The sequence below is a fragment of the Ochotona curzoniae genome, unplaced genomic scaffold, assembly GCF_017591425.1.
Source record: "Ochotona curzoniae isolate NIBS_2020 unplaced genomic scaffold, NIBS_Ocur_1.0 patch425, whole genome shotgun sequence".
Lineage (NCBI taxonomy): Eukaryota > Metazoa > Chordata > Mammalia > Lagomorpha > Ochotonidae > Ochotona > Ochotona curzoniae.
This window is the reverse complement of record NW_024467001.1, coordinates 180318-195727: the sequence shown is the minus strand read 5'-3', so window position 1 is coordinate 195727 and position 15410 is coordinate 180318. Positions and strand designations below refer to the sequence as shown.

General features: G+C 51.7%; 1 protein-coding gene across 2 annotated transcripts in view; it reads left to right on the top strand.

Annotated features, from left to right (window-relative positions):
* Nucleotides 1–15058, top strand: part of LOC121167763 (alanine aminotransferase 2) — a 31971-nt gene extending 16913 nt beyond the window's left edge. Inside the window, exons 5-11 of one of the 2 annotated variants that reach the window (XM_040997344.1) lie at nucleotides 1447–1690; nucleotides 6105–6184; nucleotides 8035–8171; nucleotides 10851–11025; nucleotides 12211–12366; nucleotides 13194–13306; nucleotides 14546–15058. In XM_040997344.1, the coding sequence (XP_040853278.1) occupies nucleotides 1447–1690; nucleotides 6105–6184; nucleotides 8035–8171; nucleotides 10851–11025; nucleotides 12211–12366; nucleotides 13194–13306; nucleotides 14546–14636 (996 nt within the window). In that variant the 3' untranslated portion in view covers nucleotides 14637–15058. Of the gene's footprint in view, nucleotides 1–1446; nucleotides 1691–6104; nucleotides 6185–8034; nucleotides 8172–10850; nucleotides 11026–12210; nucleotides 12376–13193; nucleotides 13307–14545 lie in introns of both variants that reach the window. The other variant, XM_040997345.1, reaches the window with a different exon arrangement.
* The last annotated feature ends 352 nt before the right edge of the window (nucleotides 15059–15410 follow it).

Below are 15410 nucleotides of genomic sequence, written 5' to 3'. Positions count from 1 at the left end.
AGGTCCTGGAGCCGGGCAGCATGCCAGACACTGGGGAAGCCCTGGGTGTGAAACAGCCCTTGAGCCCTCCCCCACCATAGCCCTGGTACACAGCAGCATTGAGATCACGTAAGTGAGCCTCATGGCACCAGCTTGCACTTTCTGTTCTGCAGAAAAGGACAGAGTACACAGGAAGGAACCGCAGAGGAAGGGAAGGTGGGGTCAGGGGCAGCATGCCTCTCTGGGGAGGCTGAGCAGGCCGAGAAGGGGAGGGAGCAGGTGAACTGGCAGAGGCCTGAGTGGAAGCCAAGAGTCCAGTGAAGGAGGCCACGTTCTGGGTCACTGTTCTGATGCGGGGTCTCCCCCACAAGGCCACGTTCAGGGTCACTGTTTTGAGAAATGGAGAACCCTGGAAGGCTGTGAAGGGAGGAGCATGGATTGATGCTCTCAAGTGTTGGCTGGGAGTGGGTATGGTGGGTGTGAAGAGCTTGGAGGGGCCATGTGGAATTAGGCCCACGGGAGATGCAGCCCCAGGGCTCCTGTAGTGAGTTGGCCAGAGGAGGCTGAGCTTGGGTGTCTTATAGCCACCATTCTCTGTTCCTCCCAGCTGGCAGCTCCTCTGCTCTGCCTAGCCTGGGAGCAGTGAGCTGGCTTTGTCTCGGGGCCTTCTCTCCTGTTGTTGTTTGCTGTTTGGTTTCCTTGCCCATAGTCCTTCCAGTGAATTCAGCACTTGTTGAAGGAGGAAGGAAACGGGCCTAGCCGCATGAAGTGATCTGACCACTTTCAGTCAGTTCTTAGGACATTTGGAATTGCAGCACTAGGGCTGCAGCTCTAGCCTCTGCTGTGGGGGTCTCAGAGAAGCCCACCAGGGGCCAGGGCCCTGGAGCAGGGGAGGGAGGGAGGGGCCCACATGCTTCCGTGAAAACAACCAAACAGTTGCATGTTGCAAGGAACTGGGCCTGAAAAGGCTTACCCCCATGTGTAAGGTGGCGACTCTGTCTGCAGAGGGTTTTGGCTTACTAATTTAGTTGTTGCCACTTCCACAAACACCTCACTGGATTTCCATGGTTTGTTTTCTCTCCGCAATCCCTCCAACCCCGAAAACAGGTTGAAGCGCCATCTGGTGGCAGTAGATGAATATTTTTATCCCATTTCTGCACAGATTCTTGGACCACACCCCAGACACCCCAGGTCAGGGTTTCAGGGCTGAGTCAAAAATGATTGTGAAACATGACCAGTTCCGGTTTCAGAAGTACTGAGAACATGCACTAGGTACTGAGTCGTAACTATCTGCCACACATTGAGCTCAGAACTCTTGCTTTGTCCTTCCAGTAGCCCTAGGAGGTACAGACTTGGGGCACTGAAGGTGCTTGCAACAGGTTACCCTGGGCTTAGGGCTTGTCTGCTCATCAGCTTCCAGGAGTGGGAAGTGGCAGGGGCCTCCTAGATGTGCTTTTTCCATTGCAGACAACCCTGAAGATCCTCGTCTCTGGGGGTGGCAAGTCCCGAACGGGGGTGATGATCCCCATCCCACAGTACCCCCTCTACTCGGCAGTCATCTCTGAGCTCGGCGCCGTCCAGGTAAACTACTACCTGGACGAGGAGAACTGCTGGGCCCTCAACGTGAACGAGCTCCGGCGGGCAGTTCGGGAGGCCAAAGACCACTGTGACCCCAAGGTGCTCTGCATCATCAACCCTGGGAACCCCACAGGTCTGTACTTTGCTCCCTGGCTGGTTTCTTGGGTTGCATACATCTGGGCACTACAGAGTTCAATACTATGCAGTCCTCCATGCCCCAATTTCCTATTGCCGTTCCGCTAACACAAAACCATCCCATTTGCCTCCGGAGGTGAACAGATAGAGGCATTTGCTTGGGTGGAGTTGTACTATTACGAGAACCAGTTTTGTGTTTTCTTTCCTGTCCTGTCGGTGACAACTGTCCTGGAGATTGTTTACATTATTCAGCATCCGTTGGAGGCCTCGTTTGACCTTCCTTCCCATTTGTTTTTTAAACTGCTTGTTCAGGATGTTTGTATGTGCATTTTTATGTGTTGTGTCTTGTCCTCGCTTTTTGACACAGCACCTCTGTGTAGCTTGAGGCCTGAGAAATACCATACTTAAAACAAAAGCAAATACAGCCTGCTTAAAAAAAAAAAAAAAGGCTGTTGTTTCTAGAAATTGAAAGGTGCCCCATTTTGCATATTGTTCTTTAAAAAAAAAAAGTGCACAGCTCTGCGGTGTTCCTCTGTGCCTGATGCTGTTCTGGGCGCAGGGAACAAGTACTCCTCGCGCCTCCTTTGTTGAGCAAATCTGGGTCGGGGCCAGAGCGTGTTGGAGCTGATTGTGGAGTCCGCTGCTCGGGAACATCAAAATGATGCCTCAATCAGCTGAGGGCACCACTTGAATTCCTGAGTGCTGAAACGGCTGCAGCTGGCAGTAACCCTGGTCTGTTTACCCCGTCTCCTCCGCGGGGGAAGGGACCAAGACTCTTAACAGTGATGAACTAGTTCTCAATCAGGGAAGGGATGCCAAAGGGAGCACCCCCCCAGAGCTTCTCGAGGCCATGTAAAGCCCCTGACTCTTCTCTGGGCATCTGTTCTGTGCCACAGGGGCTGACTGAGAACTGCTGCCTAAGATAGTGGTCTTGCAATTGTAGCCTGTCACATTACAGACTGCCAGGGCCCAGCCCCATGATTTTTGATGTGCTCAGGCTTGTAAATTTGCATTTCTAATAAGCTCCTGGGTAATAATTATGCTGGACCACACTTGAAATAACAAGTGCGACAGGAATTCAGGAGAGACTCATCCAGCTTGCATTGGAGTCGGTACTTTCCCGATCGGATGTTTATAGAAATCTCTCGCCCCAGCTGTCTGGCAACAAGAAACTGCCAGAGATGTCCCTGTTCTAAGTAAAAGCACTTTGTGAGTGCGCATTCAAATAAGCAGTTTTGATTTTTATTATTGTTGATTCGTGCGCACAGTCCAGGGTCCTAAATGTGTGACAGTTCGTCATCTCCCAGGAAAGAGGAGGTGGCAAATAGAAACCCACCTGTGAAGTGTCTGTGTCTTGTTTGTGCCACACGCTGTGGCCCGTTTGGCTGTAAGGTGCCAAAATGGCCTGGGCTGTGCCATAGGAGTGGCCTGCTTCAACCATTGCCTACCTGCTGAGCAAGTGGAAAGGAAAAGCCTCTCCCGTAGTGGTACCCACAGTCCCAGGCCAGACTCTGATCAGCCAGTTAGGTCACCTGTGTGCTGCTGAACTAGTAAAGTCAATGTGATGCTGATGAGCCCGGTCCTGGGGCTCCTTACAGGACAGACCTGACGTGTTGCTCTAAGAAGGGAAGAGTGTTCAGCAGGCACATGCAGCAGGTGTTCCTGCCGCTTTGTGACAGATTGCTTTGGTCTAGCTTTTGGTGTGAAGCACTTAGAACCTTTGGCTCCTGACTGCTGGAGTTGGGCACAGCTGCACCTGGCCCAGCTAAAGCCGTGGGACTTTCTTCTCCAACACGGTCCCTGCATTTGCTCCTCTACATGACTTTTCTGTCCCAGACACTGGGGAGAAATAAGCACTGTCCTTATCCTCAGGTTTGTATCATACACATCAGTGAAATTATTTACTTATGTTAAGTCTCATTTCCTCCATTGGTCCAAAGGCTTTTGAGGTTCTAGTCCTACTCGGTTCTTCTTTATGGACCCCTTAGCATTTTTAGTGCACAGGGCTTATTCTGGTGCTCAAAAACTTGCTCCTAACAGAATATAATTTGGCATTATGTAAGCATGAGAAGGCAAGTCCAGGAGGATTTGCAGGCAGTCTGTCCTGCTAGTTGTCCATGGAAACAGCTGCTGTTTCCCTGTAGAAACCAGGACTGGCCATCCCCATGGAGCCCCAGAACCTGAGCTTGCTTGAAGCCTGCCTGGTCCTTGCACGACAGTCTCTTAGGAGTTGGTCTCTTAGGAGAGAAATTGATCTATTGCTTAGGTTAGACGTGACTCCTGGCTGAATCATGTCATACCCTTGTAAGAGACATGTGTGAGGGGGCTTTAAAAAATTCATGGGAAGTAAAATTAAAATTTATTTTGATGCAAAAAAACTGTATAGTTTTTTATAATGTACATTCTCCATGAACTGTTTGAAGACATACTGTGTGGTGTGTATGTCTACATTCTTGCATAGATAAAAATATGCATATCTTAGTTTTTGTTTTTATCTATTTGAAGGGTAGCAAGAGAGAGAAATGTGTTCCAATTGATGGTTCATTCCCATATGCCTGCAGCAGCTGGGGCTGATCCTGGCCAATGCTAGGAGCCCAGAACTCAGACTACTCCCACATGGAAAGTAGGGACCCAGGTATTGAACCATGTCACCTGTTGCTGCTGGAGTTCAGCTTCAGTCGAGTTCAGAACTTAAGAAGGGTGCATGGAGTAGGCATAGAAAAGAAATGGACCACTACGATTTCATGGTCATAATGGACAAGTGCAAGAAAGTTGTCCCCTTTATTTATACAGAAAACTTCACAAACTCTGGCAGACTTTTGACGTCATGGTCAAGTGGGTGTATCCAAGAATAATTCTGCCATTTGTTTCACCTAAAAACTCGATAGAAGTTCCTACTACAATTCTTATTCTACAACTCAATCTTGTATCACAAAGAAAAGGAGAACCTAAAGATCAAGGAAAGAATGAAACCTTAAACACAGATCCCTTCATTAGCATAAGGTCAATGGGGCCAGCCAAGACAGCATGAATAATGAAAGGCCCTTTTGCAAATTATTGACATTAACCTCCAAGTTCACATTGATAGTAAAAAGCCAACTCCACCGCAGCAAACAATGCCTGAATGGATTACAAAATTCTTCCACAGGGTGGTCTGGTGTCCATGCAAAGGAAGGTGGAGCTGCATTCAGGTGGTTGTAGAGACATCCGCGGGCCCTGCCATGCAGCGGGAAATTCCTTGCAGCCCTGCCTGCAATGGAACAATACTCTTCACACCTTCGTGTCTCCCACATCCACTGCATGGACCCCAGCATGTTGCCTCTCAGAATGTGCATTAGCTGGATTTTAAAAAGTGCAGCTGAGCCTCATACTCGGGCACTCTGGTAGGGGGTTCTGGTATCTTAAGTGATGTCTTAGCCATTTGTAATCAAATGCCCACCCTTTTCATAAAATTTATATATTCTACATCCTTTATATCAAGATATATGTTTACGTGGAAGTAACGTGTGCATGTGTCCATATAAAAATAGCATGTGTGTATGTATCCATACACCTCAGTAGTGTATGTGGCTTCCTGTATACCCGTGTCCATACTGGCCTTGTAGTGCTGCTTTCCCAGAGTTTACTGGGAACACACCAGGCTGTCCCAGAGCCACACTCAATGTGGATCTCCGGTAGTAGCGGGCAGAGGTCATTTCTGCATTGTTGCCTTTGTTCCTTTCTTCACTTGTCTCCATTGAACTTCTGGGTTAGTCTCTTGCTCCTGGCACGCGTTTTCTCCAAAACAAGGGATGGATGTTTCCTCTGTCAATGTTGAGTTGAGTCTTGAAAGGAGATCAGACCAAGGAAAGCTTGAATACTCGACCTGGGTCTGAGGCAAGGCCTGCCACCGCGGAAGCAGCCAACAGCTGACACCATGGCTGGTGCCCAGACTCGCTCATTTGACAGTTATGTTGCAGATACTCCTTGAGCACCTGCTGAGTCTGACTCATGGAACTCATACATGCTCCCCGGGTGAGGAAGTTTGGTCATGCCACCCAGCTACCAGAACATTCAGTGCAGTTCTCTCAATCATTGGCTGCTAAGGTGTAGTCAGAGGAGCACCTAAGCTCAGAGCTTTGTTTTCCTGTTGTTTCTGTGCACTCCAGCACGCGCACACATGCACACACATGTCTTGAGAATAACAAGAAAGCTCAATGTGAAATGTTGCTCCATATACCAACTTAAGTGAGTGAAACAGATGGAACCAGACCAGAGTCCTTGGAGACTGAGCCCGCTGCCACGCACAGCAACAAGAGCGGGTGACTCTTGGGCTCTTGAGAGAACCCGTGGGATTCTCTGTGGGATTCTGACCAGGGGACCACCTAAAAGGCATTACAACGTACATTTTGGTTTTCTTGGGGATTTTATAGGCCAGGTACAAAGCAGAAAGTGCATAGAAGAAGTGATTCACTTTGCCTGGGAAGAGAAGCTCTTTCTCCTGGCCGATGAGGTAAGAGCAGTGCTAGCCCCCCGTCCCAGGGGAGGGGGAGCATCCTTCGGGGGATGGGTCTAGCCCTGATTTTCTGCAGCCAGAAAGAGGGATTTGGGCCAATGGTGAGCATATTCAGTGACCTCAATTTTTCCTATATTGATTTAGATTTTTATAAATTTCAGAATTTAGTCCACATCACTTTAAGTTTAAAATAAAAATAATTATTATAAAGTGTGACTTGATTGAGAGACTCAGACTGGATCTTCCAGATTCATCGCTTTTCCCATCTCTGTTGGCTACCTACTCAGGCTTGTTATCTTCCCAGTCTAGAAAGGGGGCTCTTCATCCTGAGTTCCAGCAACAGTTTTGAGAGTTGAGCCTCATGGGTTCAACTTGAGTCCTGCTCTCTCTGTTGAACTAGTCAATGTGGCCTGCAGTTTGCATCATGCAAATTGGCCAGGTCCAGAGCCAGATCTCTGCTTTGTGTCCAGTGTCCACAAACCACCCAAAGGAGGATGCCTTTCCCTGAGGAGAGACCAAGGTGCTCTGACCTAAGAAGGGAATGTGAATGGCAGGTCCCTAAAGCTGCAGTTCTGAGCCTCCTGCTGCTTCCATGCCTGTCATCTCATTTCATTCACACAACATCCTCTGAGGAGTTGAAACCCGGTTCTGAACCCAGGTCTAGCCATTGTTTTCCTGTTTAGCAAGGAAAAAAAAATTACAGATTTACTTTGTTATTTAATTGAAAGTTATAGAGAGAATCTTGCGTCCACTGGTTCACTCCCCGTATGGCTGCAATAGCCAGGGCTGGACCACACCCAAGACAGGAACCTGGAATACCATCTGGGTCTCCCATGTAAGAGGCAGAGACTCAACTACTTGGGCCACAGGTTCATCATTAGAGAAGCAGATCAGAAGTGGAGCAGCTAGGACTGGGACCAGTGCTCATATGAGATGCCAGAGTTGTAAGCAATGGCTTAACCTACCATGCCATGATGCCAGCCTCTGCAAGCAAAAAAATTGAGTCTCCCTCAAATCTCATTTTGTCTTTTTCTGGCTAACTGTTGCTTCTGGCACATTGCCTTGCTGCCTTCCCTGCCTAGTGTCCTCCCACCCCCACATGCACACAGCTTTCCCAGCAGACTTGCGGAAATTCATAGTCAAAGGGCCGGAGCTTCAGTTCTTAAAGGAGAGGAGGGGTAGCAGAGATCTGAAGTGTTCTTTGTGACCTGTGTGCAGGCATGCCCTTGGGTCTGAACGATGGTACTGGCTTTGTCCCAGACCGAGTCACAGCGAAAGCTTCTGCTTACCCTGATTCCAGGCCAGGGGGTGGGCAGAGCCACATGTTTGCCTGCCAGACTGGGTACAAGGAGGGACAAAGTTGGTGTATATGCTGCTCTGACAAAGAAAACCCAAAACATTTCCAGACTAAGTGTTGTATAGGAAACAACCAAGCTAGCTCTGGTGCATCAATTGCTCTTGTTATCTTTGTTGTCAAAGAAAGTAAATGTGGTACTTTAAGGGGCCATTTTACTTGAGAAGATGGAAGGCCTGGGGGAATTGCTGGTCAGATGAGGTAGACAGGAAGCTTGAGAGTGAATGGGGAGAAATTGAGCTCCTGAGCTATTGATGCTCAGTGTCCAACCTGAGGCCATCCTCCTTGTTTGTTCTGGAATGTTCCTTCAGGTATGTTCTGGCTCATCCCCGGAGGCGAAAAGACTGGCTGGTGCATGCAGAACTAGGCCTCACAATATACACCTTGACTGCAGGCTAACCCTCTCCCCAGGCTCTGTCCCCTGGCCACCCTCGGCAGCCACCTGCCTCTCTGGACTCAGCAGTGACTATCCCTGTCATGTCCTCCCCTGCAGGTGTACCAGGACAACGTGTACTCTCCGGACTGCAAGTTCCACTCCTTTAAGAAGGTGCTTTATGAGATGGGGCCTGAATATTCCAACAACGTGGAGCTCGCCTCCTTCCACTCCACCTCCAAGGGCTACATGGGCGAGTATGTTGGTCCCAGCCTCCCTCCCACCATCCTGGGCCTGCTTGGTCTCAAAGCTGCCTCTTCCTCGGCTGTGCCCTGAAGTCTACCCACTTGGACAGAAGCGAGATGGCTCTTCGCTGTTGCCTCTGCTGGTTTAAGAAGTAGGAAGAGACAGGCTGTGCCTCCCTGAGGGTGTGTGAATAGTCCCTGTACAGAGGCTGAAATAAGATAAGGTGGTGGCCCAAAGAATGCAGGCTGAAAATGATGGACCTGAAAAACAGTCTCACAGTAGCTGCTGACACCTGCCAACCCTCTAACCATTGCTCCAAATTGACTGGAGTCCAAGGAGCTAGGGAAAGCAGATTGAGTGGACAATGATAGTAGGGTGATGACCAAGCTCTACAAGGTCATCCAGCTCTGGGTGACTCCAGGGACCAGGAGGTCAGCTTCAGACTTGCATTTGTCCCTTCAGCTAACATTTACCAAGTGTTTGCTATGATATTAGCAGTAACTGCTACAATTCCTGGTCTCACAGAGTTCATGTCCAGGTGAACAAAGAGTAAAATCATGTGTCAGAAAAAAAAGTAATTAAAGAAGAGTTAGGAACCTGGAAATGGAGATGGGAGGGTCATAGGCTAGAAAACCACAGCCCCACTGGGCAGTGGGCTGCTGTGCTCTGAGTCACAGGACGGGGAAGGAAGGAGCTAGGCAGATACTTGGGGAAGTACATTCCAAGCAGAGGGAGTACAGTGTGAAAGCCCTGAGCTGGTGTGAACAGCAAGGAAGCTGGACTGGAGCAGGCTTGGGCCAAGTCCAACAGTTGAGACCCAAGAAGTTGCGGGAGGCAGATGACCTGGGCCACTTTGATTGCTCTTACGCTTTTATCCAATGTGATGGAAGCCGCTGGAGTGTATGGCCACAGGTGTGCCCTCCCCTGAATTGTGTTTTCCTATGCTCCTGGTTGCTGTGGGGTTGGGCAGGGGCAAGATACAGGGACTCTTGGTGGAAGGTTGCTGTAGTCCTCCTGGAGAAAGATGGGCAGAAGATCCTAGAAGCATTTGGGAGTGGAGTTGGCAGGAGATGCTGAAGGAGAAGAAGGGTGTGAGAGACACCAAGGGCGAGTCCCAGGTTTCCCCGTTCAGGCTGCAGGAAGGATGGGGCTGATGGGATCAGCAAACAAGGTGGTTTGCTCTTGGACACAGTACGGTTGTGAACACCTGTTTGGTGTCCAGGTAGGGACGGGTGTGGGTCTATAGGTGAGACTAGCGGATGTCCGATATGTAGGAGACATGGTGTGTGGGTTGTTAGTGTTGTCTCGCACTGAGGCGTGTCTGAGGACTGGGATGCAACCCCAGGTGCCCAGAGAATGAGCGAGGAGAGTCGGAAGTGGCAAAGGAGCCCAAGAAGGAGGGAGTAGTGAGCCAAGGGAGCAGCCAAGGGCGTTTCTTTGGTGCTGAGTGTTGGCATGTAGAGGTTTCTCGGTTGTTGGGATGGAAGTCTGCAACTGAAGGAGGAGATACCCTGGCCGGGTCAAGAGAGCTGACCTGGCTTTATTTGATCTGATCTCCTGGACTCCATATACTGAGTGATTCTTTCTCAGCAGATCTGTTATCCATTGGCTTATTTGTGAATGAGATGTCAAGCCTGCACCTGCCCCTCATCCCTACATGCTCCCGGATGTTGGTATACTGAGTTCTGCCCTGCTGTTTGCAGTCCCTGATCATCTAGGATTAGACAGCTCTGCTCAGCTTGATTTCCTGCTCATTAGCAGAGGATTACCCAGGACGCTCTGCCTCTCTACAATTGTTATGGGAAGCCTTTCTGAGATTCTGCTCAGAAAGCTGCCTTGGAATGTCCAGCACAGGGCATCAGGTGGAATATCTCGTTGCCAGTTCAGTTCAGCAGCGAGATCATACAGGTGCTGTGAGGTTGGAGATGGGGCGCACCCAGGGCCTTGCACGTTTCTGAAATTATTGATCTGAGCCACCAGACCAAAGCTTCCAAAGGTACGGCTGCCATGGTCTATCTGGTTCAGAGAGTTTTTAAAAACTTATTTCACAAGCCTGGCTTATTTTTGCATAATTTGACTGTTTCAGTCAGATGTCTTGAAAGTAAATTATAAGACTGAACTTGAAGTGACTTACTCCAAACCGCCATTTCAAAAAACTCTGTGTTGGTAAAAAGCACAGGAGCTTGATGATGTCAGTGGGGCCTGCCTCTTGGCCTCTGGCTATGTCTGTTTTCTTTCTCAGCTGGGCTCTTCCTCTGAGCCGCCTGTGCTTCAGGCAGCCAAGACAGTTCCAGGCCAATGCTTTTTGGTACCTACCCCTGGAACCTGTGTTGAGCAAAGGCCAGACTATGTTGCTATGACCAAATGGCCCAAAACTGCAGTGACTCAAACAAGATGGAAGTGTAACATAACAATCCAAAGACGGGGAGCATGCAGAGCAGCCTGCGCTCCATGGAATCCTTCAGGATCCGTCTTCACTGTGGTGTTGGTCACCAGCACTCGAGCCTGCTCAGTCCACTTCCCAGGAGGCAGGACAAGAGATCGCTCACATCCACCTTCCTGGCCCTTGGGTGGCAGAGGTGGGGATGGTTGTGGGTTCTGCCCGTCCAAGTTGACACCTTATTGAGGTCTGTGTGTCTCGTGGCTTCTCTCTGCCTCTCTTACCCTTTCCTCTCCCTCTCTCCCTCCAGGTGTGGCTACAGGGGGGGATACATGGAAGTGATCAACCTGCACCCCGAGATCAAGGGCCAGCTGGTGAAACTGCTGTCCGTCCGTCTGTGCCCGCCAGTGTCTGGACAGGCCGCCATGGACATTGTCGTGAACCCCCCCGTGCCGGGAGAGGAGTCCTTTGAGCAGTTCAGCAGGGTGAGTGTGTGTCACTGCTGCCAGCCAGGTGGCAGGTAGCTAGATGAGTGTGGCCCCTGGGGCTCCCTCGGTCTCCTTTGCTGCCTCCCAGACTCCCCAGGAGTTGATAAAGTTGGAGGATGCAATGGGTGGGGTCTTCAAGAGGGAGGACCAGGACTGCATGTGGGCAGGTGGCAGGTAGACTCTGCTTCCTCTTCCCTTTGAGGCACCCAGTAGGAAGGACCTGAGTCCTGATGACCCCCTGGGGGATTTTGGCACTGAGCTGGGGAAAAGATGGAGATGTTTGTGGGCACAGCATGGCTTGTAGGCCACAGGCCTCTGGTCCCACCAGGATTCCTCCAGCCCCATATGATCCAGCCCAGGCTCTCTGATAGCGGCTGACAAAAGCCTGACTCCCAAACAAAGATTTGATGAACTACAGAACCAGGAAGTCAGGTCCCCAGTCTCCCAGGCCTACATTGGGTGGGGTTTTTTTTCCCGGTTTTGTGAGTGTGTGATAAAATAATGTATGACCAGCAAGTGGCCATCCTGACCCCTCTCAGGTGGTTGGTGCTGTGGCACCTGTCCCATGCACCTTGGACAGTTAGTCCCTAGCATCCATCCCACAGGTCACCCCAAGCTGAAGCTCCATTCCTGCTACATACGAGTGTTCCCCGTGTCTCTGTGAGCTCCTTGTGGCTGGCTTGTGCTCAGAGCTCAGAGCCTTGCTGTCGAGGTGCGTGGCTGTGGGAGTGTGTGGCACAAGGCCCTTCCTCACGTGGGTCCAGCCGGCCTCTGTGTGGATGAGTCACGCTGGCTTCTCTGCTCACCTGCAGCCTTGCACCTGCTTACTCCCTCCCCCACCCTACAGCCAGCTCTGGTCTTGCACAATACCCTGTCTGAGAGTTCCCCGAAGGAAGTGGCTCTAGGGCATCCCATCCAAGGCCACCCAGTCTAAGGGACAGGAATGGTCTTCCTCATGCTCAGTGCTGTGCCCTGGCTGTCCACGACTCACCCTTGTCCTGAGGGTCCCTTTGGATTCATGGCTTGGGGCAGTCTCCTGGACATTACACTCACCTCCATGGCTGGCTGTGGAAATGCACACATAAGCTTGCCTTTTGTCAGTCCACCCAGCGACTCCTCCCAGTGCCTGGGAGCCGTCCTTGTCTGCAGTGACTGATTCCTGTGCCCTTCGTCTCTTACCAGGAGAAGGAGTCCGTCCTGGGGAACCTCGCCAAGAAAGCAAAGCTGACGGAAGACCTGTTTAACCAGGTCCCAGGGATCCACTGCAACCCCCTGCAGGGAGCCATGTATGCCTTTCCTCGGATCTTCATCCCCACCAAGGCCGTGGAGGAGGCTCAGGTCTGGGGTGCAGTCTGGCTGGCTCACACTCTCCCCTGGCTGGGTTTGCGGGGTGCGGGGGGTGGCGCTGCATGCCCTGGGGAGCAGAGGTGCTACTGATCCTGTGGTCCTGGACCTTGTAGTCCTCTTGGTCAGATAATGTCTACCACACCAGCACAACAGAGGACCCAGCTCAAGCACAATGCTATAGTGGTGGGGCACACACAAGGTGAGCCTGGGTCACTGGAGCCCAGAAAACACTGCTGCTCCAAAGGGAGGGACTCGGATAAAACGCAACCAGAGGACAGCACCAGACACTTCCTGGGCTTGTGCACCTGTCACCTGGGTGGGACCACAGGCCCCAAGTGGAGGATTGGGTCAGAGGGGTTTCTGGAACTGAGGTTCGCAGCCCACCCCCCCAGAACCTCCTGACAGCCTACAGCATCAGAATCACTAGTGGAGGAGAATCCGGCAGTGGTTGAGCAAACTGCAGTGTGTGAGCAGCCTCAACAGCCTCCCTTGAAGAGCTTGCTCCCCGCTGGATGCAGCCCAGGGCCCTGATCTCACAGGAGGCCACCCTCCAACCTTGCTGAGCAGTCCCCTGGGAAGAAATAGACTGGCATTCTGCGGGAAACGGCAGAGTGCCAATGCCGCAGCCATCCTGCAGTGACGTCAGGAGTCTGGTCTCCTGCCCCAGCTACCCGCACTGTTCTTTTCCTCCCGAAGGGAGCTGGGAGGAAAAAGGTCTCACCATTAGATCACCTGCTGCTTAGATGGCATTGGCTTTGAGGGTTTGAGTGCTCGTATGGCGTGAGGCCAGCAAGTACTTTTCACCCCTGCCCCCACAGGCCCATAAGATGGCCCCAGACATGTTCTACTGCATGAAGCTCCTGGAGGAGACGGGTATCTGTGTTGTGCCCGGCAGCGGCTTTGGCCAGAGGGAAGGCACCTATCATTTCAGGTACCATGGGGCCAGGGGTAATGGGGCACAAGATGAGAGATGGCGATATGCAGAGGCCTGACCCGTGCCACCCCATTCTATCCTGCCACAGAGCCAGGCTCAGGCCTTTGCCCACTGAGGCAAGCTGGGTGACCCAGGGTCATCTGCAGGAGGCTGGCCTTAGCTGTCCTGCCACTCGCCTTCACTACCTCTGTCTGTCATGCTAAGGGTCGTTATGTTTGCATGGCCCTTTGAAGTTCTCTGATGGCAGTGATGGCCTGCAGGCCCAACCCTGCCTCTTAAGGTGCTATACTTACAAGGGTGGGGATGAGCTCCGTCCCCCACATGTGGTAGCCCTGTCCCCACACATCACAGCCCTGCTTCCGCACACTGGATCCCTGTCCCATGCACCAAAGCTCTGTTCCATGTGCCAGGCCCTGCCCCAAATACCAGAGCTCCATCCTATGCACTGGGGCCCTGTCCCACATGCCAGGCCTTGTCGAACATCCATGACCTTGTCGCCATATACCAGGCCTTGTCCCACACACCAGGGGTCTGTCCCTCACTCCCTCACCAACCTACCCTCTTCCTGGTGCAGGTGCTAGAGCTGAGGTGGCAGGAGCAGCGCTGCAAGGGCTCCTTGGCCTGTTCTGTTCAGAACAGCAGCTTCTCCATGCAAGTTACTCTCACAAGTCTCCCATGACTGATGCTAAAAGGAATAGTCTTAAGCTGGTGGCACGTGGAGCCAAGCCCTGACTTACAGTGATGGTTTTAGATAGTGTCCCCAAGATGAACACCCCACATCCGGGTGACAGTTTCGTTTCTGTCAGGAGCACCTCAGTCATTCCTGCAGACTATTTCAGGAGTGGAGTAACGGGACTGGAGGGATTTCCATGGCAGCATGGCTGGCTCTCCTCTCACTATCCCAGTCACTTCCTGTTGTCCCCGCCCAAGCCACCCTCCCTCTGGCTCCCTACCCCTCTGGGAATGCCTGTAGGGGGAGGGAGTTAATGCTTGGAGGTTGTCCTACTGTTCCCAAGTAACTCTAGAAAGTTCTGTGTAGCCATGGGAATGCTGTGCAGGCCTCCTGCAGTAATGGCCAATTTTTCCTAGCTAGTTTACCTGTCTCCCCTAGTTTTTTGATTTTAGGTGTGCATGTCACTTGAGTAAAGAGACAGTGCGGAAACTAAGGGCTGGGATTGCACATGTGCAGGTGCCGTCTCGAGGCTCCTTGCCCACGCCTGCTCACTCTCCCTGCAGGATGACCATCCTCCCACCAGTGGAGAAGCTGAAGACGGTGCTCCAGAAGGTCAAGGACTTCCACATAAAGTTCCTGGAGAAGTACGCGTGAGCTCGCCGTGGGCCCGGGGAGCCAGGGGGACCTGTCCTGGGTTTGGCCTGCCGCCACCCAGCCAGGCCTCCCCCAGCGGCTCTGCCGCAGCCTCAGTTGGCCCAGGAGACGTCTTTCTTCGTGCCTTGATGTTGGGAGCACTTGTCTTCGGAGGAAACCTTGGAGACCCTGTTTATTGTTGCAACCAAAGTAGAGGGACTTGCTCAGCAGGTGTGGCTAAGGGTCTCAAAATCTCTGTTTAGTGGTGATGCTTTGGGAGCAGTCCATTGGGGTTTCCCACAGCCAGAGTGAAGTCATGGGGGGTGTTCCAGATCCAGACTCCAGCAGGTGTTGGGACATGCCTAACTTCACTACTAGAGGATTGGAAATCTAAAACTCAGCAAACGTGATCTGCAAAATAAAACCCTTAGTGGTGTGAAAAATCTAGTCTTTCCAACAGTAGGGCCCACAAGTCCGTGGGGACTGAGCCTGCTGCCATGAGGCTCACCAGTGGCACCCAGGTTGGCCTAGGCTGTGGTGGACAGTGGAGGAGACAGCCAAAGGTCAGACAATCCCTCAAAGGATGACTGGCCTGAAGCCTCCACTTCGGAGCTGCACCAGCCGCCAGTGAGAACTCTGTCTAGCTACAGTTTGAGGGACGAAGGATCCTCTTGGACATGCCGAGCCTGGACGCATGTCCAGGTTACCCTGGACTTCAGGGTTACAGATACAGCCCAGAAAAGTCCCAGTTAGAGGGATGCTGCCTGGTAACCATCTCACAGGTTACCAATCAGT